Raw genomic sequence first — 22695 nt, 5'->3', positions numbered from 1 at the left:
TAAAACAAAACCCAAAACAACTTTATTTGACAAAAGAGACAAACAAAACTTATTTACAGTAGTTTTCTGCTCAAATTACTCAATGGGATAACTGTGCTAATCACCTCCCAGTTTACCTTAGAACCAAACCAAGCAGAGGCTGCCTGGCCCCAGCCTCCCTATCTTGCACAAGGGGGGGACGAGGGGGGGGGAACCCAACCAGAATCCAGCAGCATGGCTCCCACACCCCCATTGCTCAGTGCACCATGGGAAGGAAGAGTCCCATCCTAGCCCGACACACTTCCACAGTCTCCTGCTACAAGGATCTTGCAACAGTCACACCTGCCCTGGGCTGAGACATGGGTAAGGTGGAAAGGCTGGGCAAACAGCATCAACTAATCTCGAAGATGCTATGTTCCTCCTTCCACAGCTGGGCCCCAGGAGGATGAGGATTCCCCGATACCCTTCCCACCCACCCCAGGGCATGCAAGGAGAGGGCACAGGAGGTGGCAAAAAAGAGCCTAGGAAACTTGCCCACTCAGAGCAAAGCTCCCTCTCCTTAAATACTAATCTGCACTCTCAAGCAATGGGTGGGCCAAGCCACTCAGAAGTGAGGGTGCTTCCCTCAGGATTGAACACCTGCTTCTGCCTTTTCTCCTGGCCAGGCTTTACCAAGATGGCCAACAATCCAGCGACTCTTTCCCCTGTGCCTGAACTTGGCAACCTACGGAAACTACAGGCTGGGGCTCCTGACCTGTCTTTTGGCCCAGAAACAATGTCAATCAGAACAAAAACATTTCGGCTAATAATAACCTAGGATTAGTGTTTTCTTAGCATATATAAAGACGGGGTATATTGCTGTTGAACGCAGTTGGCAATGAAACAAAAAATAAATGGGAGGAGATAAAACCAACTGTGATCTGTTCCACTGTGAAGTTCAAGGCCAGGGCCTCTGCAACTCCAGTGTGAAGGAAGGTGCAACACAGAGACACTCTGGGGGGGGGGGGGGGCAGGCCTCCCGCTCTCCTGCCCCAGCAGCCTCTGAAGGCAGTTCCACAGGCAGCCAGGCCACTCTTCCTGCTTCCTCCAGGAACGCTTTCCTGCCGCCGCTGTGGGAAAACCTGCCAGTAGATGGAGCTTTTGACATTCTGGCCCCACTAATCCAAGTTCCTAAAGGAATCTGAAAACTCAGGCTGCAGGGCAAAGCTTTCAAGAATAAAAGGGAAAACATTAAAGAGGAAAAAAACACAAGAAAACAAACCCTACCTACTGCCTCAGTCTAGCTTACTTCTCCCACCCCCCAAAAGTACAGTAAAAACAAAAAACAGAAAAAACCACCTCTCCGGTTTTTATCATCATTCTCTGCTCTATGCCTAGAAGGTTTGGTCAGATTCTCTGTTGGCCCCTCTCTGGCTTTGGGTTTATTCCCCTTTGCGCCTGATGCAGAAAAGCTGAAGCCTGTATACAATTTTCCTCCTTTTCTTGGTAAACCAAACCAACAATAAAACAACCATTTGGAATTTTGCAGAGATGTAGCTGGTCCCCAAAATAAAAATACTCCTTCCTTGTAAAACAATCACCTGTTGCAACGGTGGACCATTCCCAGTTCATCAGACTCCATCACACAATGCACACTTCCCCAAGAACGCAAACCACGGCAAAAAGGGGGAAATGAACACAAAGTTGAGCAAAAACCTAAACATTCAACTGGAGTCGGTTCTATGACACCTGCTGGGTTGCTCTTTTCTTTTGTTCACTTAGAAACTTGGAATGTCCACACTTGGCTTAACAGAGAGGCCGGCTCAGGAGCAACTTGGACCCAGCACAGGTCTAACTTGGCAGGTTTTCTGTGCCCAGCCCAGGAAAGCAGGCTGGGACAAAGGTGTCCTGCAGATTCTCTGGAGAAGTAGCAGCAGCACCATGCCTGTCTCCACTCTCTTAGTCTCCTCACCGGAGGAGGCCTGGAGAAAGGCAGAGTCGGAAGAGGAGAGGTCCCCATCACAGTGCAGTGACACCGCCTGGTGTCTTCCTGCTGAAGACCTCAGAACAGAGGAGATGATCCTGATGTTTGGCAGTGATCCAAAGAAAACCCTCTGTATGAAAGGAACCAAAACATAAACCCATAACAGCTGGCTTGAGCCGTGAACGCCCCTGTTGGCAGACACCTACTTGGGGTTTTCGGAGACTAGGGGAATGGGAGCGTGCAGTAACGGGGGCGACGGGTCCTGTTGCTTCTGAAGCTCCATCTCAGCAGCCCGCTGTAGCGCCACCTCCACGAGCAGCTGGAAGCTGCTGAAGTCCTCCTTGTCCTGCTCTGGGGGTGTGGGCGGTGGTGTATTGAAGAGTCCACCGGTGGGGCTTCCAGCTTCGGCCCTGGTCAGCAGGGTGAGGGTGTTACCAGGGGTCACCAGGGATTTGGTGGGCTCCAGCTCCCCTTGTGGGAAGGGAGCTGCTGGCTTCTCCCCCTGGCCCGAGTGGAGCGGCACAGAGCACACAGACAAGGACAGCACATTGGTGGGGGCCGGTACAGACACAGCCAGCACCGAGGGGCTGCTGCCGCGGGGGAGGGCCACATCTGAAGCCTTGCCCCCACGGCGGGAAATGGTGTACTGGTTGGGGTCTTGGCCGTCCTTCCGAAGCATGTCTGGGAGAAGCCGCCGCCGAGCGTTGATGAACCAGTTACAGATCTGGAATGAGTGTTAAGAGGCTGTGATCAGTTCACTTGATCAAAACCAGCTCGGAAGCACCTATGTCAGGCCCCAGGATGCAGGAGCAAACCACACACAGACACACACACACACACAGACACACACACAGACACACACACACACACACACACCCCACACCCCCAGTCCTCAGAAAGGCTGATGTTGGGAAGAGAGTTAAGGAAGAAATCATACAAATGAACATAAACTGCAATGCTGATTCAGCCAGTGAAGGAAGGTGCCACGGTGTGCTGCTGGAGACACGAATGGGAACACCCAATCTAGTCTCTGCGGGCTCAGGGTGAAATTCTCTGAGGAGATGGCTCCTAAATTGAGATCCGGAGAATGGGCAGTAGAGTTTTGGTGGGAGGTGGGAAAGGACAGGACATCTGACTGAGGAAAATGAACCCCTAAAAAGACCCTGTGGCAGGTGGAAGCAGAGCGTCTATGAGGAACTCAGAGAAGGCAGGCCTATGTGGCTGGAGCTCTGGGTGGTAACTAGAGGTTACCTCTGTGGTGGGGGTTTGGTGGGTTATTCTCAGGGCAATGGGGAGGGTGAGAGGGTGTTAAACCGAGGAGCAACCTGCTGTGTGGAGAACAGAGCAGAGGCAGAGAAAAAGTAGTTCAAGTTGTATTAAGGGAGATGACAAGATGACAAATGTTTCATCTACTTAGGAAACTGGAGAGGATCTGGTGCCCAGTGGATATGGGGCATGAACGGGAAGAGGGGACAGCACCGAGGGCAATTCACTCCTAAATTTCTAGAGCAGAGTCCTGACGCCGGCCACAAAAACACCACAGGACTGTTGGGTAGAAGAAAATTACTGTTTTCCAAGCGAAACTAGGATAACTGGCTCCAGGTGAATGTGCATTCAAGTAGCATCCTTAAGTTTATTTTCCTACATGCTGCTCAGAAAGCTACCATTTAACCTTGACCCCATTCCCATTTAATTCACTTGTTGGGATCAATGTTTTTGAACTCTGCATGAGGCATGAAATTCCTCATGGTTAAGTGTTATTCTGCAAAACCAAGACATCTAGCACCCTGACCCACATCTGTCTGGATTCTTAGAGATTTTATTTATTTTTAGAGAGAGGGGAAGGGAGAAAGGGGGGGAGAGAAACATCGATGTGCAAGACATAACATTGGTTGCCTGTCACATGCCCCTAACTGGGGGCCTGACCCACAACCCAGGCATGTGCCCTGACTGGGAATAGAACCAGTGACCCTTTGCAGGCTGGCACTCAATTCACTGGGCCACACCCACCAGGGCTGTCTGGATTCTTTTTAACAGCTTCATGGCTCTCCAACCCAGCCCCTTCACTGGTCGTCACTTCTTCTAAAATGCAAAGCCTGTTATTCCTGTTCTAAAAAACTGCCCTGCCTCCTACTGCCTGCAAAATCACATCTAAGATGCCCAAGCCTGGGTGTTAGCCCCTCCCCTGTCAGTATTTCCAGCCCTCCCATTCTTCAGCATGTGACACTGCTCACCAGCCCTTCCAGGCCCTGTGCTTTTCTTCTTTCTAGTAGCTCCTTGCCTTCCGCACATCACAATTGTTCTTTCCGAAATGCCCTCTTCTCCCCATCAGAATGGCTAGCCCTCTAAGTCTTGGTTGATCTAAGGTATCAGCAATTAGGCCTGAGCAGAGGAAATAGATTCAAAACTCCTCTGTCTTCACCTAGGGCTGGTGTAGGGCCTGGCAGTTTTTCACACACGAGAATGAACGACACCCTGAGGGCAGCAGCTGTTTAGGAAGAGTGTGAAGAGTTTCTGCAGCCGGCCCTCATCCTGCAGCCTTCTCTACCTTCTATAAAACCAACCACTCAAACCCTCTTTTCTCATCTACTCCTAATGGCCTGGAGGTGTGGCAAGACCGATCCTGCAATAGCTCACCTGAGCATCAAAATAAAAATTACATGTTAGACCTGGAAACTTTCTTAGCTGCATGGCTGGTATAAGGTCATAAATACAAACCTGTCATAAAACATTAACCCTTTCCTTAAATGGGCAGATACAACCCTACCACCACCACCCCCATTTTTTGTAAGTCCGTCTCCCTCTTGCCCACCCCTGGAGGGGCCATTGAAGGGAAAATCCTGCTTAATAATCTTCTTGCCATCTCAGAAGTAGGAGAGAAGAAACGGTGGTTAGACACTGTAGCTATTGGGGGTGGGGCATGATGGGTGTGGCCTGGTAGGTGTCCACCCAGCTGGGCTTCTTTCTGGGAACTTTTGCTGAGAAGTTACCAAACTGCCATTTACTGAGCGCTGAGCAGCTACACAATCATCTCCTCACAGTCACATCAGCTCTGAGTTTGGTCAATTCCCAGTTTACCAAAGAACACACTTCCAGCTCAGCCTGGAGAAGTCAGGCAGGATTTTACCTCCAGCCAGGGATCCCTGAGCCTGGGCTTTTGGGTCTGGAGGAGCGGGAGCCCCTCCTCCCGGGATCTCTCTCAGGCTGTCACCAGGCCTCACAGCCCAGCTTACTCTGTTCTTCAAAACAGGTCAGGACTCTTCGCTTTCCAACTGCTCTCCCTCTCAAGGCTGTGTGCTCACTCAATACTTACTGAGCGCTTACCATGTGCCAGGCTCAGTTCTTGGTGCTGGCGATCCCTTTGTGAATTAAACAGATGTGCACTCTACCCTCTGGTGCTTACAGTCCATCTAGCTGTGGAGACTGACAATGAACAAACGTGAATAGCCACCAATAAGTGCCAGGAAGGAAACAGACAGGAATAAAAGGGTAGCATATAAAGAGCGACTTCTCCAGACAAGGGTCTGGGAAGGCTAAGACCTAAAGCAGGGGTGTCTAGTGTCAAACTCATTTTCACCGGGGACCACATCAGCCTCGCAGTTGCCTTCAGAGGGCCGAATGTAACTTGAACTCCTTAACTGTAAAGCAGTTGCATTTATACAGTCCTAAAATTATTTCAGCCCTTAGTAGGCAACTGCAAGGTTGACATGGCCCCCAGTAAAAATGAGTTTGACATCCCTTATTCTTTAGCTCCTAAAAAATAAGAAAGCCTGCCATACAGAAAGCTGAGGGAAGAAAATTTTAGAGGGAAAAGCAAAAGTCAAGGTCCTGTCCTGAGGCAGGAAAGGGTCTGGTTTACGGAACTGATGGAAGGAGACAGGGCTGTGCCCACCGGGCCACAACACTGCGGTCAAAGTCCAAAAGGCCTGACCAGGGCCATCCAACCTGCAGCCTGCACACCGCAGGCAGCCCAGGGTGGCTATGAATGCGGTCCTACACAAAACTGTAAGTTTACTTACAACATGAGCAGCGTTGTTTTTGTGTGTGATTACGTATCACAATGTATTTAATGTGTGGCCCAAGACAACTATTTTTCTTTCAAAAGGTGGGACACCACTGGAAACGGGGTCTTGACCTGAATTCTACTCCAGGTCCTGCTCCTGGTCCCACCTCTCCCCCCATCTCAACAGACAGCTATTCTCTCAATAGATACTTGCAGGGCATGCAGCAGCTACTACAGAAGGAAGAGAAGACAGGAGCCCCCTGCCCCTCACTTCCCGGGATGCTAGGAACTGTGGGCTGCAGCAACACACTATGTTTCTTAAAACATTCCTCTAATACTTGCTCGGCAATCAAAACCCCAGTACTCCTCAGGGCTCCTGCATCAATCCTACACCTGCCCATCACCTTTCCTGGCCCATACCCAGGCAAGCCCCTGGGTACCATCCTCCTATGTCTGCCTCTATACCCAGCTGAATGGCTGGCCACCTATGAAAGGCACTGGTACCCAGAGTTGGCATGGGTCCTTGCCCAGCAGGCTACAGCTGTGTTCATTCCACAGGTGAGCCAAGGATAGCACTAGGCCCCTGGCCCTGCCAGCACGGGAAAGCTCCTGGGCAGGCAGAGCCTTCTTGTGGCCTTTCTCTTCCTTCTCTGCTCCGCCTGGAAAGGTCCTGCCCTGGGGTTCTCCCTTATTGCTTTTCACCTCTATGGTTAAGCAGTACTTCCAAGCACACACACAACCGCAGGCATCAGCAGACACTGGGGGAGCTGAATCCTGGCGAGGGTTGCAAGGGCTCTCCAAGGACAAGGCTGAGCAGCTGGGCTCCACGAAGGAAGGAAACTAGCACTCTGGATACCAGGTTAGCACACCAAGCTGTCTCTCCTGCACTATGTTTAATCTGCACGCAAGCCTGGGAGGGTGGTAAGCAGTGTCCCCAAAGGACCAAAAGGGGGACTGGAACTCAAAGAGATTAAAGAACTTGCCAAAGTCACACAGCCCGAGCACAAACCTGGGATGCAAACCCAGGGGCCCCTGTTATTCTTTTTCTTTTTTAAGGTTTTATTTATGTCTAGAGACAGGAGGATGGGGGTCGGGAGGGAAAGGGAGGGAAACAAACATCGATGTAAAAGAGAAACATGGATTGCCTGCCTCTTGTATACACCCTGACCCGGGACTGAACTCGCAACCCAGGCATGCCCAGACTAGGAGCCACCCAGGACCTTTCGATTGTGGGATGACACCCAACCAACTGAGCCATACTGGTCAGGGCCCTGTGGCTGTTCTTACTCTGCTTTGCTGTCTTACCAGGCAGAGAAATAATCATTATCATAATCCTAAAAGTAAACACTTGTTGAAACAAAACATATCAGGTGCTGTTCTGAACACTTCCCATTTAATTTACTCATTTAAGCTTCAACAGCTAATGAGACTGGTTCTGTGATGACCTCCATTTTATTTGGACTGTTGAAAAAACAGAGGCCCAGATCAGAGGTTCAGTAACTTGCTCAAGGTCACAAGTGTAAATGGATCTGGTCCAAACAGCCTGCTTCCAGGCGGGTGAAAAGGACTGAAGAGAGTCAGCCTAAAGCCCCTTCTCCGTGTTCAGTTGCTTCCATCCCTCGGTCCGCAGCTGCCTGCTCAGTTCCTGGTACTACTGGAGAGCACCGCGCCTCTGCCACCTCACCCCTGGATGCGGGGGAAACAGAGCACCGTGACCTGGGTCAAGCGAGGTGGGGATGGGTGTTTTCACTGAGAAGGCGGTACTGGGGAGGGGAGGGGAGCCAGGGCGTGTTCTAGCAGCTGTGTGGGCCATCTAGCCCCTTAACTACTCCTCCCATTTTGGCTTATATTCCTGAGAACAGCAGAAACCCCCCACCCGCATATTCTCCCACACACTCACCCTGGTCTGCAGAAAATTTGGCAGACTATGGTCTGTTTTGTCTTCTCATCCGACAGAAATGCACAGCTGAGGGGGCTGGGAAAGGCCAGGAGGCCTGAGCACGCCCCCAGGGCCAGCTGTGATAACAGGCTACCGGAATTTTCTGCAGCCCCTTCCAGCAGCCCGACTCATGCCTAAGTCAGGGAAAGGGCGTGTGGCTCCCCCCCAGTCCAGGTCCTTGGGCAGGTGGTGGGAGAATGCCAAGGTGAATTCCGTGATTAATATGGCCAAACAGACTGGGAGCCTGCCCAAAAGCCTGTCTCTGGCATAAAGGAGGGCTCTGTCTGAGAGGCTGTGCCCTGACAGTATTTTACTCCTTTTTATCAGAGGCTGAGATGAAGGACGAGGGAGGAACCACCCTGGCAAATGGGAGTGGGAGGGACACCAGGAAGCTGTGAAGGCCACAAGGATCAGAGTGGGGCATCTGACGCAAGTGCTTTAGTTTCAATGTCTTTTCAGCTGTGAAAGGCAGGCCCAGAAGAGTGGATGGGATTGAAGGCACAGAGAGACCTCTCCCAAACTTCACGTACTTCCATGTGTTGCAACCACCTGCATCGGAGCAGGCTTGTGGTATTACAGTCACCTGGAGGGTGACTTTAAGAAATGGCTGTTTTCCTTTGTTTAACGTATCCAGTGGGAGTGAGTCAGGAATGTGTCTTTTTAAGTTCCCCAGGGTTCTGCCACCCAGGCTGAGGTTAGCACAGTTTAACCCACCAGTTTAACTTGTCCTTGTGGGCAAACCCCTTTTATTCACAAAGAAGCTAAAAAAAAAAATATATATATATATATATATACAGATGAAAGTGTGGGGACACAGACCTGGCTGGTGTCACTCAGTGCACCAAGTGTTGGCTGTGAACCCCAAGGTCACTGGTTTGATTCCAGCCACACCACATGTCTAGGTTTCGGGCCAGGTCCCCAGTTGGGGATGTGTGAGAGGCAACCAATCGATGTTTCTCTCTCCCTCTCATTCTCCCTCCTTTCCTCTCTCTGAAAATAAATAAATTTTTGAAAAAAGAAAACTTGGGGAGACAGAGATTGCCAGCAGGAAGAATGGGGAGGCAGCCAGCTTTGGTGCCAGAGGCGGGAGGTCAGCCCGACGGGTCGGTGAGAGGTGCCTCCGAGCAGGCCCCTTCCTGGCCGGTCCCCATACGGGGGGCCGCTGCCCCTATCTCCCAGTCCCTTTCCTACAGACGCCAAACTGGTCTTTTACGTAACATCTCCTCTCCTCTCCGTGCTGGCTGAGGGCAGGGGGAGTCCCTGTTCTACTGCGTTTCCGCACATGGCACTGGGCTGGCACAGAGCACGGCCCGTCAGTGCTAGTGTCCAAATGGGGCCCCAACCTCCCAGCCACGCTTCCCTCCCCAACAAACAGCCCGGAGACCAGACAGAAACCACAGCAATAAAGTGGGTGTATGTGTGTGGGGGTGTCACAGGGACCTGTGAAAATCCTTCACAAATGACTTTTTCTGTTGTTGGTCTCACCCTCCCAACTGCCTAGCCCTAGGCAAGTACCAGCCAACCAGTTAGTTAAATGACTCATTGACTTGCTAATGAACCGCTAGGGGCAGTTAAAAGACAATCAGAAGATGTGCCCCCAGGGAGAGAGGAGAACAGGCTCCAGCAAAATCCTGCTGCGCATTTAAGCCAGGTGATTGGTACCAGGCGAGCGTTAGATTAGAATATTCTCTTTTGTCGATAAACTGCAAGTGTTTTTTCAAAATATGTTAACATTTATTTTTAGAGAGAGGAGAAGGGAGGGAGAGAGGGAGAGAAACATCAATGTGTGTTTGCCTCTCACGTGTCCCCTACTGGGGACCTGGCCTGCAACCCAGGCATGTGCCCTGACTGGGAGTTGAACTGGTGACCCTTTGTTTCACAGGCCCCTGCTCAGTCCACTGAGCTATACCATCTGGGGCTGCAAGTGTTTTTAATAAACAATGAAGTTTTAAAAAGTTAAGTACAGGAGAAAGAGATGCCTCTAGGGACTTAAGCCCACTTTTCCGATTGATCAGCCATATTTCCTTACTCCGAGGTCCTGCCTGTTGCCATCTCCAACACTTGATCTTCATTTCCTGTCACTTCAATCGTTACTTATGGGGCACCGCCCAGATCCAAGGCACTGAGCTAAACACTCAGGATACAGTGATAAATGAGACCAGTCCAGGGTCCAGATGCTGACCCAGTCCCAGGGCTGTGGGAAGGCACAGCTCCTTCAAGGGCAGGGAGTCTCTGGTTGGATGGGAGCAAAGTGGTCTGGGGTACTGAGCAGTGGGGCCAGAGTGGGGAGGGGAGGTGCCAGGGATGAAACCTGCTGTGTAGATGGGGACAGGTGACGCTGTCATTAACTTGGCAGGACCATTGAAGGGTTGGACCAGGACAGAAAAGAAGCCATATTCCAAAAATATTTAAGGGGTATGTATAGGAATTCGTGACATCACAGGAGCCTGAGAAAGAGCCATCCAAGCGAACTCTTAGAAAGGGAAGAAGCCAGCATGGAGATGTTATCAGTCACCAACCAGGAAACCTGAGGTGCCTGGAGGGAAGACTTCCCAGCAGAGGTGCTTGTATGCTGGGGACTCATAGCAGTTTCCACCCACGACTGCCGGTGGTCCCCATGGCTTTTTAATTCTCAGCATGACTCTAAGGTGGGGTGGCCACGGAACCCCTCTGGCCTGGCCTGGTCAGAGTCTCCAGCTAACTAACCTCTGCCCCAGACACATGGTCCTCTAAGTGGGAGCTGGGGATACGCTGTTCTAGGGAGCCACTAGTTCTCCACAAGGACACTTTGGAGAAACACCTGTGGCTTTGTACTTCTGCTCCGATTCTGACAGGTGCACCATGGCCCCTGGCAGCCCGGACCGGCTCAACTCCACAGGCAGCGCCTCTGCCAGCCACACACCATCCCCTTGCCAATAACGCAGCTGGATGGAGTCTTGTTAGTTTTACACTAATGTACTTTGGAAAACTGTTATTTTATAGTTGTGTATAAGAGCAAAAGCAAGACATTTTTACAGTTTTCCGTTTGTGCACGCTTAAGTAACGTGGCAATAAAAATATTTTCCTTTAAAAGGAGGTGGTACATTACTCAGATTTAAGAAAGTGTCCCCGACAAAAATCAATTTCAATAGTGTGACAAGTGGTTTGAGAACCAGTGGGCATACACAGCAGTGGCCTCCAGGATTTCAAAGGAAAATGCTTAACAAATGGAGTGATTCAGGTTCAGGAAGGGTAGAAAGAACCCAAAGGAGATGGCCTGCAGGCCCAGACGGCTCAAGGGCCCAGGGGCAGAAGAACGGAGAGATGGGGCTGCTAAGTACCTTGGAGTTTGGACTGTCTCCTGAGGTCAACAGGGTCTGCGGAGTGTGTGCCACAACCAGACTTGCACTTCTGTGTTCAAGAGACTGGACTGAAGGAGCAAGGCTAGAGGCAGGAAGACCAGCAAAGAGGCTGCCTGGGTAATACTGGCTCTCAGGGTCCAGACTTTGGCCTGGTAGTTCAAGTCTGCCCCTTCTGGGAGGCCTTTTGAGGCTCCACAGTGGCTCTCTGCTGCCTTCAAAAAGCAGTGATCACTTCTGGCGCACACCAGTGGCCAAGTCTCTCCTGCTATCCCATCCCAGACTGCATATTCCTTGACGGAGGGAGGAGTCTGGTTCCTGCCTGGGATCCAACTCTGCCCAGCACAGAGCTGAGCAGAGTGGGGTGCTTAGGAGGGCACTGTAAGATGGCCAGCTCCTGGGTCAGTCCAAGACCTAAGATCTAGGACAGAGGAGAACGGAAAGGAGAGTAGAGGCACCCACTCTGAGCCACACAGCTCACAGGGAGCCTGGATTCTTCTCAGTTCCCTCTCCTGGGGCACCGCGCCGAGTGCTACACCACCGCCCTCTTTCAGCAGAGGAAACCCGAGGCCCAGTGAGGAGGCAGTGACGTGGCCAAGGTCCAGGCTTCCTCTTGCGGAAAAGATGGGCTCCGAGTCGGGGTCTGTAATGACAGAGCCTTTCTTGCAGAGGGACTCCAATTAGCCACGGCCCGGAGAGTGTAAGTCAGGTGACAGGAGTCCTGAGGACTGACAGTCACGGTGAGACTTCACAGAAGAGGAGGAGGGACAGGAGCTGGGAAGACCAGGGGGGTTTAGAGTGGGGTAAGAGGGAGAACCCATTCCACAGATCAGAGTAATGGGCTGGGGAAGGACAAAGGGCCTTTGCTAGGCCCCTCAGGGCAGGGCCTTTGCTAGGCGGAGACCCTGCTGTCTCCCAGGCAGGTGACAGACCAACCTGAGGCAGTCCTGCCTCAGCACTGTGAAAGCAGAAGAAAACGCCAGCATGTCGGCAACTGAGGCAATTCCAAGGAGATAAAATCTTGCACTTTGACAAAAAGTAGATAACAGTCTTTTGAATGTGCTCAAAGCCTTTTCACATCCAGTTCTGAATCTATTCCTTAGAACAGCTCAGTCAGGCAGAAGAGGACTATCACCCCCACTTTACAGATGGGGAAACAGAGATGTGATCCACAGCTTGGATGTGGCGGAAACGGGTTTTGGACTCGGAATCTCTCTGCACTTTCCCTGACCAGGATTCCAACTCAATCTTAACCACACTGCAGACCATGGGCTTCTCCACAGCCAAGTCACTGTCCAAGAGCCACCCAGGGGCTGCGGACTGAATCCCAGACCTCCATGCATTCTTACCTCCCACAGCCTCCAGGGTTCATGACCACACCTAGGCACATTAACACTGATCCTTGCTTCTTTAAAACTCTCAGAAATCTGAAATCTAGCCACAAGAATCTCTTGTCACTATCCTACCTTGAGGTGGGGGAGTGGGTGTTCTTATCTGACAAAAAAAAAACCCCAAGGCCCAGTGAGGGAGGTGACCAGCCTTAGGCCACACAATGAGTCAGTGACAGGGCTGAGATAGGACCGGAACCCAAGTCTCCTACGACCCCCTCCTTACCTGCAACACAGATAGGTTGGTTTGTCCAGACAGGCTCAGCTTCTCCTGCTCGGAGGGGTAGGCATTGTACCGGTGCAAGTACAGCCAGTCCCGGAGGATCTTCACTGACTCCTTGGGCAGGTTCCCTCTGCGCTTCCTCTTGCCTGCCAGGGAGAGGAGGCCTTCGTCCTCACCCAGGTCACTGTCTGACATGGTGTCGAGGGGCTACGCTGGACCTCAGGAAAGCCTGAACAAGGGACAAGGATTATGGGGACATTATTACCATTCACTGCCACTTACCCTCCCTCTTCCTAGTCTCCAAACATACCACTGCAGGGCCTAGGACACCTAAACTATGGGGAAACCGCAGTCCCATGTGTCAGACCATGCCACAGCATAGCCAAGCCAGTAGGGACGAGTGCAAAAGGCCTCCACTTCAGTAAATGACTGCTGAACAAAATGGCAGCTCATTTTTTTTTAATTAAAATTTTTTTCAATTAGTTTACATTCAGTATTATTTAGTATTAGTTTCAGGTGTACAGCATAGCGGTGAGACAATCATACACGTCACAAATAGTTCCCCGGAAATGGCAGCTCACTAAAAAGCAGTACCAGCTACCGCTGAAGTCTGTTTTCCATTTTCTCAGTGCTCTGTACTGAGCACTTCCCATTTATTATCTCATTCAATCCTCATAAAGTAAAGGAGACACTACTATTGTCACCATTTTATGGATGAGCAAAGCAAGGCCCAAAGAGATTAAAAAGGCCATTCATGATACTACGGCAACTAAAGTTATCGTGTGACCCAATAATTTTACTCCTAGGCATCTACCCAAGAGAAATGAAAACCTGTCCACACAAAAGCTTGTGCACAAGTATTTATAACATTATTCATAATAGCAAAAAGTATCTTATCAGCAGATGAATGAATAAAATGTGACCTATTCATACAGTGGAATATTACTTGGCCATAAAAAGATTGAAGTCCTGATCCATGATACAATGTGGATGAACCTGGAAAATATTATGCTAAGTGAAAGAAACACATCACAAGGAACACACATCATGTAGTTCCATTTTAATGAAATGCCCAGAATGGGCCAGAAGGGGATAGAAGGGTGGTGGATCATAGAGGGTATAGAGGGTTTTTTTAGGTGACGAAGATGCTGAACGTTGACTGTGGTGACGGTTGCAGAGTTGTGAATGTACAGTTCATCCTTGAACAATGTGGGGCCAGTCCCACACAGGTGAAAACCGCGAACAACTTTTGATCCCCCCAAAATTTGTCTCTCTGTATTTATGGGGGATTGGTTCCAGGAATCCCTGCCCTGAAGGATACCAAAACCAGCAAAAGCTCAAGTCCCCTACATAAAATAACATAAATCAGTGCATCCATGAACTTCAAAGTACAAATGGAAGACGGTCCAGGTATTTATTGAAAAAGAAAAATCCATGCATAAGTGGACCTGCAAAGTCTAAACCTGTGTTGTTTAAATTTCAACTGTACTAAAAACCCCTGACTTGTTCACTTAGGCTGCTATGGGAAAAAACCTCCCATACAGGATACAGTACATGTACTACAGTGGGTTTGGAGCAAGGCAGCACCCACAACCTTACTCCATACCAACTTGCCTCCCTCGTCTCTCAAGACCCACTGAGGGTCAGAAAACTATCCATCACCATGGTCTTACAGCAATCAGTGTAACATTTACTGTGCACCCACTTTGTAGGTGCAGACTCTCGGCACAGAGAGTGCCGAGTCATCCCTACTAGTTGTCTCTCATTCTCCTTTGTCATCTAGTTCTAGCCTCCTCCCTTCAACCTGGCTGAGTAACTTTGGGCAAATGTCCTTGCCTCTTCTGGGCTTGAGACCCTCTTCAAATGAAATGTTTCCCTAGACAACCCAGCTCAGTTGCTTAGCCCCTGACAAACTTCTTGTTCACACATGCAAAGGAGATTTACATTTTAAAATCAAAAGTCCCAGTCCAAGCAGATGCTAGAATCTCAAGGCTCCTCCTTCCTCAGCCTTTAATAGCTCCCCAGCCGGCTGGGCCAACAGACTGGCATTTCCCAGGTTTTGTTTCCTAGACTTGGGCCAGAGCCCAGATAACTGGGCTGGCTAGGCCAGGCTTTCGAGGGAAGGGTCTACCCTCCCAGCCAGGCCACCTGGAGGTGAGACAGGCATTGATTAGAGGTGCCACTACTCAGAGAGCACCAACTGGCTGACTGTTTTCTGAGGTCAGGTGTCTGAAGTTTAGCTGGCTAGGGCAGTTGGGATCTGGGCTCAGGGACGCATCCCTGGCAGGCTGTGTGAGTTTACTAAAGGTTGTACGTACAAATTCCAACCTGGCTGTCTGCCAAGTTCCAGTCTGCAGGATTCCAAAGTGTCCTGAACCTCCGCCCGCCTACAATCCGGTGAGATATCTCCCAATTACCCCCCCACACACACACTCACAGCAGGCAACTAACAGCACTCATAACTGGTACCAACTCGTCGCTCAGCCCCTGGAGCGCCCATGAATTTCACCGACAAATACAGCACACACACAGTTTACCAACAGATCTCACTTCCTGCACGGTCAACTGGTACCCACAACTAGCCCAACTCCTGGATATAAGCCCACCCACGAACTCCAAACCGACCCGACCCGCCCACCCACGATCTCAGGCTAAGAAAACTCCAGACGTCATCACACCAGCCATCAGTTCTTACCCTAACTGGCCTGAGGCAGCAAACTCTCGACACAACAGCCGCTGCACCTACTACACACTCCACGACGCCGACCTGCAGCCACTCCCGCTCGAACTTTCTGACAACTCTCCAGCCTGGACGGACACTCCACCGCGCCGCGCACTAGCGCTATATTCCCAGCAGTTCACACAAAGCGCGCAGCCTCCCCCGCGGCCCAAACCGAGTCAGAGCACATGGCTCCCGGGGCGGCAGGGAGCCTGCACTGGGGATGCCTGCACCCCCTCACCCCCGGTTGGGCCGCATCAGACTCGGCACTCCAGCTTACCCGCGGGCCAGCAATCCAGTGGGGCGGGGGCTCTGGAAGAAAGAAAACTCACGTGTCTGTCCGGGGCAGGAAAAAGTTTGGTTCCCACCCCCTTCCCCCGCAGCTCCGCGCAGGCTGACTCTTCGGGGCTCGGGGCCGGCCGAGCCTGCGCGCTCCGCTTTGTGCTCCGAATTCGGCCCGGAGGGGGAGGGGAGAGGAGGGGGCTGGGCTCCCACCTCCGCACCGCCCCCCCCCAAGCCCTGCGCCCAGACTCCATGTTGGCCGCCCCCTGCCCCGGAGGCTGAGAGCTTCCCCCGCAGGAGGCTCGGTTCACGCTCCGCGTGCCCGAGGGTCCCCGCGCGCACAAACTTTCTTCAGGTCGCTGGCCCCCCGAGCCCCACTTCCTTGGCCCGCCTCAGAGTGACAGATGCCTCAGAGACAGACTTTCCTTTGTTTCAAAGGAAAGGGGAACTCGCGCGGACTCCCGGGCCCTCCCAGCTCCAGGCCCTTCCCGTTGCCCCCACCCGCAGCTGTCACTCTCAGTGGCCCCCACCCCCCCGCTCCGCCAGAGCGTGGCGTGGGGGGGGGGCGGTCGGCGGTTAGCAACGTGCACTTTTGAAACTAAACAAACCAGCCCCGCGCGCTCACCCCGGCCGGGGCAAGGGCGGCCCGTCTGCCTTGGTGGGATCCCCAAAAGCTGGGCCCCCCCAAAATGTCTTCGCGAGAGCTTTTCCCCGGGGGTGGGGTTCTCCTCCACAGGCCCCAGCCCGCACACTGCGGTCGGGACTCCCGAACACCAGAGTTCACACACCCACAATCGCACGCGCCAGGACGACGCCCCCTCCCCCGTCCGGCCCAGAAAAAAAACTTTCCAAGTTGTCCGCGCGGCCCCCACCCCCATCTGCTCAGCTTCTATTCCCCGCACTGACTTTCCCGAGAGGCTTTTCCGTCCACGCGGCCTTGAGCTCGGTCCGGGTCGTCCTGGCAGGGGGCAGGGGGCGCTGGGGAAGCGCGCCGCGTACCTGCCGGGCCTGACACTCGGCCTGACAGCTCGCGGCTGGAAAGCACCTCGCGGCCTGACGTCAGATCCCCTCTCCTTCCCCCACCACCCCCCCGTCCGCTCTCGCCCTCCCCCACCCACCCAGAGGGAGAAAACAAACTTTGCGCGGAGCGCGTCGAGCTACGCCCACCCACTGCGGGGCGTGCCGGCGGCGGAGATGGGCTTCGCCCCGCCCACCGCGCCCGGAGGGGGCGGGGTCCGGAGGGCACCTTCTTCCTGCGCCCACCCCCACCCTCAGGAATGCCACATGGCCTCCATGGAGGAGTGGTGGGAACCCTGACTAGGGATTGAGCGCTTCGGGGCAGGAAGGGGCTCGTACCTTTTCTCGGAGAGCATTTCCGGAGCACCTACTGTGTGCTTCACGCTGGGGGAGGGGGCCTCTGCTTGGAGAGAAAATGCAAATTCCGACGTTTGTAACTTTGCGCCCTCCACCAGGTTCTCCCGCAGGCGGTGTGATTGTTACTAAGGCTCCGAGAGGAAACTGAGGCTCACGTAGCCTCATGGATATACCCCCAGCTGGTTAGGACCAGCTCTGAATGCGACGCCTGTTCTGCCCACCGTGGGGCGGGGGGGGGGGGGGGGAAGGCTCCCTCTGATACCACAGCAAAGCCTGTAGCCCCAAGGTCTGGCGCACGAGTGGCGGCCTGAGGTAATATAACAGCCAACTCTGCAGGAGTATATGTAACATAAGAAGCTGAGGGAGGCACCTCGAGGGTATCTTCCCATCTAATCCGGTTTATGGGGTAGGTGCTGTTATATGTCAGTCCATCGTTTGCTCTTGAGCTTCAGAGAGGCTCTTGCTTTTTGCGCAGTCAGCCAGTGTCACTCTGGTCAGGTAGATAGACAGCGGAGCCTAAGCCATGGCCTAGACCCCATTGAGACAGGCCCTTGAAGGAGGCAGACCACCTGTCAGGGAGCTCCCAGCATTCCTGGCTTCGTTTCCCTCTGCCCACAAGACCCAACTCCAGGACATTACCGTTGGTTTTCCCCAAGCCTTCTTGCCAACACTCTCCTCTGTGTGCTCTGTACCACTTACTGTGAAATACCTGTTAACCAACCCTCCTAGGACCTTGGAGTCGGGGGGGGGGGGGGGGGGGGGGGGAGGGAAGCTCTTGAGTGCTACCGACTCAACCCTTGCCCCTCCACCAGCCCTTGGCCCCGCCCAGCACAGTCAGCCTAAATAAAACTGGGCAAGGCTTTCTCTGGGTCCCTGGTTCCTCATCAGGACCCAGACACCTGGGATCCTTGGGCTTGGAAATCAGAAGCCTTGACATGACTTTTGGTCTTAATAGCACTTGAGCAATGGAGAACTCTGAGAACAAAAATTGAATTTTCTCCAAACGGGCCCTAAGGCCAAACCAAAATGCTGACTAAATTATTGTTAAGATGCACCTGGACTCCACCGAAGCCAGACTTCCCTACAAAAGCTTCAAATCTATCTGGCCATCCTTCCTTCCTCACAGCAGCACACGAAGTGTCAATGCCGCTACCCAGTGCCCTCCATTTTGCAGATGGGGACACCAAGGCCCAGCGTGGAGGCCCCAGACAGTTTCTTGGGGGAAGTTGGTGCTTGGTCCACAGCCTTCTTAGAAAAAAAGAGTGAGGCCTGGGACGAGTCTCAGGTAAGAAGGATAAAGACCACTGGGCGGTGACCGACCACCAGGATCACAGAGCATGTGTGGGGCAAGGACCTTCAGAAGGGGCCTTGGAAGGGAAAACGGGTGCAGCCAGGTGACCCTGCAGATGTGACTCTTTCCCCAGCACTTAGCACCAGGTATGCCTGACAGCCAGACTCTGTCCGTTTGGGGGGAGCCATTGGAGACATGGGCTTGAACCCAAAGACCTTCCCTGCAAATCTGGCTACCAGCAGCAGACCCCTAGGCCAGTGTTTCCCCAGTCCCGTGCTAGGCAAGGTGCACGGGGGCAAATGGAAGGGAGCAGCTCCTTTTCCCTGTTAGCCTGAAGTGGAGTCACCTAGGAGCTGATAACCTAGGAACAGCTTCCAGAGTTCCAGACTTCCAGAAGGGAGAAGAGGAAGGTTAGGAGGTAGAACTAGGCTGATAGTGTGTCAGGATTTAGCATTTTCAAAAGGATTCTTTTTTTAACATTGGCTGGGTGGCTCAATTGGCTAGAGCATATTCCTGATACGCTGAGGTTGCAGGCTTGATCCTTGGTCAGGGAGCATGCAAGAATCAACCAATGAATGCATCAATAAGTACAACAACAAACTGATGTGCATCTCTCTCTCTCAAAATTATTAAATACATTTTTAAATATATTTTATTGATTAGGCTATTACAGTTGCCTCATTCCCCCCACCTTTTATTCCCCTCTATCCAGCATTCCCCCCGCCCTTAGTTCATGTCCATGGGTTGTACATATAAGTTCTTTGGCTTCTCCGTTTCCTATATTATTCTTAACCTCCCCCTGTCTATTTTGTGCCTACCATTTATGCTTCTTATTCCCTGTACCTTTTACCCCATTCTCCCCGCCTCCCTGCTGATAACCCTCCATGTGATCTCCATTCTGTGATTCTGTTCCTTTTTTAGTTGTTTGCTTAGCTTCTTTTTGTGTTTTTTTTTAGTTTCAGTTATTGATACTTGTGAGTTTGTTGTCAATATAAATACATTTTTTAAAATAGGGTTTTTTAGCCCTGGCTGGTGTAACTCAGTGGAATGAGCACCGGCCTGCAGACCAAAAGGTTACTGGTTTGATTCCTAGTCAGGGTACATGGCTGGACTGTAGGCTGGTCACCAGTTGGGGGTGTGGGAAAGGCAACCATTCAATGTTTTTCTCACACATCAGCATTTTTTCTCCCTCTTTTTCCTCTTTGATCCTCTCTCTAAAAACGAATAAAGAAAATCATTAAAAAAAATTTTTAAATAGCCCTGGCTGGCGTGGCTCAGTGGGATGAGCGCCTGCCTACGCACCAAAAGGTTGCCGGTTCGATTCCAAATCAAGGCACATCCCTGAGTTTTGAACCAGGTCCCCAGTTTGGGGGTGTGAGAGAAGCAACCACACATTGATGTTTCTCTTCCTCTCTCTAAAAATAATAAATATATAAAATCTTTTTAAAAACTTAAAAATAGATTTTTCTACAGAACAGACTGACAGCTGTTTAAGGGCAGGGGCTGGTTTGTGGCTGGATGAAAAAGGTGAAGGGATTAAGCAAAAAAAAAAAAAAACCCTCATAGACACGGACAACAGTATGCTGATTACCATAGGGGAAGGAGTGGGAGTAGGGGTAGGTGGAAGAGGGTATGGGGAAGATAAATGGTACAAGAAGGAAACAAGGGTTTTTTTGTTCAATTACAGTTGACTTTCAATATTATGTGACTTTCAGGTGCACCACATAGTGGTTAGGCATTTATGTAACTTACAAAATGATCTCATTAAGTTCAGTACCCACCTGGCACTGTACATAATTATTACAATATCATTGACTGTATTCTGTGTGCTGTACTTTACATCCCCGTGACTGTTTTGTAACTACCAATTTATATTTCTTGATCCCTTCACCTTTCACCCAGCTCCCCAGCCCCCCTCCCATCTGGCAACTGTTAGTTTATTCTATCTATGAGTCTGTTTCTATTTTGTTTATTTTGTTTTTTAGGTTCCACATATAAGTGAAATGGTAAGATTTCATTTTTTGGCCAAGTAATATTCCAATTATCTGTTCACGGACACTTAGGTTGCTTCCGTAGCTTGGCGATTGTAAATAATGCTTCACTGAACGTGCTGATGCAATATCTTTTTGAATTAGTGTTTTGGATTTTTCTTACTTAAACGCCCAGAATAGGTATTGCTGGGTCATAAGGTAGTTCTATTTTTTATTTGTTTCATTTTTTTAAAGTGGTTCTATTTTTAATTTTTTGAGGAACTTCCATGCTGTTTCCCATAATGGCTGCACCAAGTTGCATCCTCACCAAGCAGTACAGGAATGCCCCCTTTTCTCTGTCTTCACCAGCACTTGTTGTTTGTTAGGATTGTGCGAGGTTGAAAACACTTCTCAGGTAAGGCCTAAATACAGAGAATTTGCAAATTACCATGTAAAGTTTCTCAACTAGAATGTAGCAGAATTCAAAATGTGTGCAACCTCTGTGAATGGGTGGAGCAGCAAGTTAATGTTTGTTTCTCTCTCTCTCTCTCTCTCAAATCAATACCTTAAAAAATAAACACCCTGGCTGGTGTAGCTCAGTGGATTGAGCGTGGGCCTGCAAACCAAAGGATCGAGGTTCGATTCCCAGTCAGGGCACATGCCTGGGTTGCAGGCCAGTTCCCAGCAGGAGACACATGAGAGGCAACCATACATTGATATTTCTCTCCCTTTCTCCTTCCCTTCCCCTCTAAAGATAAATAAATAAAATCTAAAAAAAGAAAAATAATCTTAGACCAAAGATAAATGCTTACGCGAGATTGATCTTTGCAGTACTCTTCATTGTGGTGGAAGACTGTGGACAAGTGCGTGCCCCTCCCTGGGAGGGAGGTGACTGCTGACAGCAGCCGGGTGCGGGTGCTCAGTACCGCAGGAGGTTGCAGTGGGGCAAGTCTGCGCACTAATCTGGCAGATGATCAGAATATGCTTATTAGGACAGTGGCCTGCAGAGGCGCCTGGGGGTGTCCTGAGGTGGTGCCTAAGGAAAGGAGGGAAGAGTAGAGGTAGGGTGCTCAGGTGAAGCAGCTCTGGGTAACTGAGGCCGAACAGATGGCAACTGTCCCTGGTGTCTAGATCTGTGGCTTTCAGTTGTGACAGCATCTTAAAAGCCCGTAGTATATCTTGCTGGTCAACCACAGTTTGCTTGGCTTTTGCTTGGCTTGCTCCTAGTTGTTGGATATACATGCATTCAGCTCATTTTTGACACCTGTGCTGTCAGGCTGTGTGTTTGAAGGTAGATCACTCCTCGTCTAGACCGTCACAAAGGGCTTAGGCAAGGTGACAGGATTAAGAAGTACAAACTGGCAGTTACAAAACAGTCACGGATGTGACATTCAGCTGAGAAAGGAGACACGATTGGGCCTGAGAGTCCTAAAGATCTCTTCTTTGACATTCTAGCAGCTAAATCTTACATATTTTGAAAGTAATATATGTGTAAACATAAATGTCTGTCTCCCCACAGCTTAGGCAACACCAGGATTTACCTTTATTTTATTTTTGCTGGTTTCAGTGGTGAGGAGTATTACCTAGAAGTTGTGTATGTCTACATGGCTTTCCTATACAGCTGAGCTAAGATGTGTTCTAGTTGTGCTTGACTGTCTGACTTTCTTCCTGAGCAGACAGTTTGCATGAAAAGGACATTTCAGATGGGCCTGAGTTATATATGATACCAACTCAGGGGAGTGGGTATGGCGGGGACACAGGTGACCTGCAGATAGAGATGCCACAGTCTCTTTCCTTGATGCTCTCTGGCTTCTAGGCACAGATTAAATAGAGAGTATTGTGCTTTAAGTTTGAGGATCTAAAAAAAAATCTCTTTTGTGTTTTTGCTCATTTGCTCTCTACCTGTAAGCTTCTAGATACTGGCACTCTTTGCCACAGCTATAGAAATCAGCCAGTTAGCCCTGGCTGGTGTGGCTCAGTGGATTGAGTGTGGGCTTATGAACCAAAGGATTGCTGGTTCGATTCCCAGTCGGGGCACATACCTGGGTTGCAGGTCTGGTCCCCACAACCACACATTGATGCTTCTCTTCCTCTCTTCCTCCCTCCCTTCCGCTTCTCTAAAAAAATAATGAAATACTAAAGTCTTTTTTAAAAAAAAAAGAAAAATCAGCCAGTTAGAGTTGGCAATTGTGGGTTCAGAGATGACTGTTTTGGGCTGGAGAGACT

The 22695-nt window shown here is 50.8% G+C and overlaps 1 protein-coding gene across 6 annotated transcripts; it reads right to left on the bottom strand.

Annotated features, from left to right (window-relative positions):
* On the bottom strand, nucleotides 1-17033 carry TGIF2 (TGFB induced factor homeobox 2). Of its 6 annotated transcripts, none has more exons than XM_037043996.1 (3): nucleotides 16972-17033; nucleotides 12837-13062; nucleotides 1-2666 (listed from the first exon to the last, which is right to left on the bottom strand). In XM_037043996.1, the coding sequence occupies exons 2-3, from the start codon at nucleotides 13026-13028 to the stop codon at nucleotides 2145-2147; spliced, it is 714 nt and encodes a 237-aa protein (XP_036899891.1). In that variant the 5' UTR covers nucleotides 13029-13062; nucleotides 16972-17033; the 3' UTR covers nucleotides 1-2144. The 6 variants fall into 6 exon arrangements, with proteins under 6 accessions (XP_036899891.1, XP_036899889.1, XP_036899888.1 ...); XM_037043994.1 differs by lacking the exon at nucleotides 16972-17033 and adding an exon at nucleotides 16834-16919; XM_037043993.1 differs by lacking the exon at nucleotides 16972-17033 and adding an exon at nucleotides 16741-16912.
* Between the last annotated feature and the right edge of the window lie 5662 nt (nucleotides 17034-22695).

The sequence above is a fragment of the Sturnira hondurensis genome, unplaced genomic scaffold (genome assembly GCF_014824575.4).
Source record: "Sturnira hondurensis isolate 20B ecotype Veracruz unplaced genomic scaffold, ASM1482457v3 Scaffold0004136, whole genome shotgun sequence".
NCBI classification, from domain to species: Eukaryota; Metazoa; Chordata; class Mammalia; order Chiroptera; family Phyllostomidae; genus Sturnira; species Sturnira hondurensis.
The sequence above is the reverse complement of the archived record's forward strand: the minus strand, read 5'-3'. Positions and strand labels throughout refer to the sequence as shown.

Excerpts from the sequence above, each read along its gene's own strand:
- TGIF2 (XM_037043996.1), bottom strand. The coding sequence starts at position 13,028 with ATGTCAGACAGTGACCTGGGTGAGGACGAAGGCCTCCTCTCCCTGGCA. Across the intron at positions 2,667-12,836 it reads CCAACCTATCTGTGTTGCAG|ATCTGTAACTGGTTCATCAA; the intron begins GTAAGGAGGGGG and ends CACTCATTCCAG.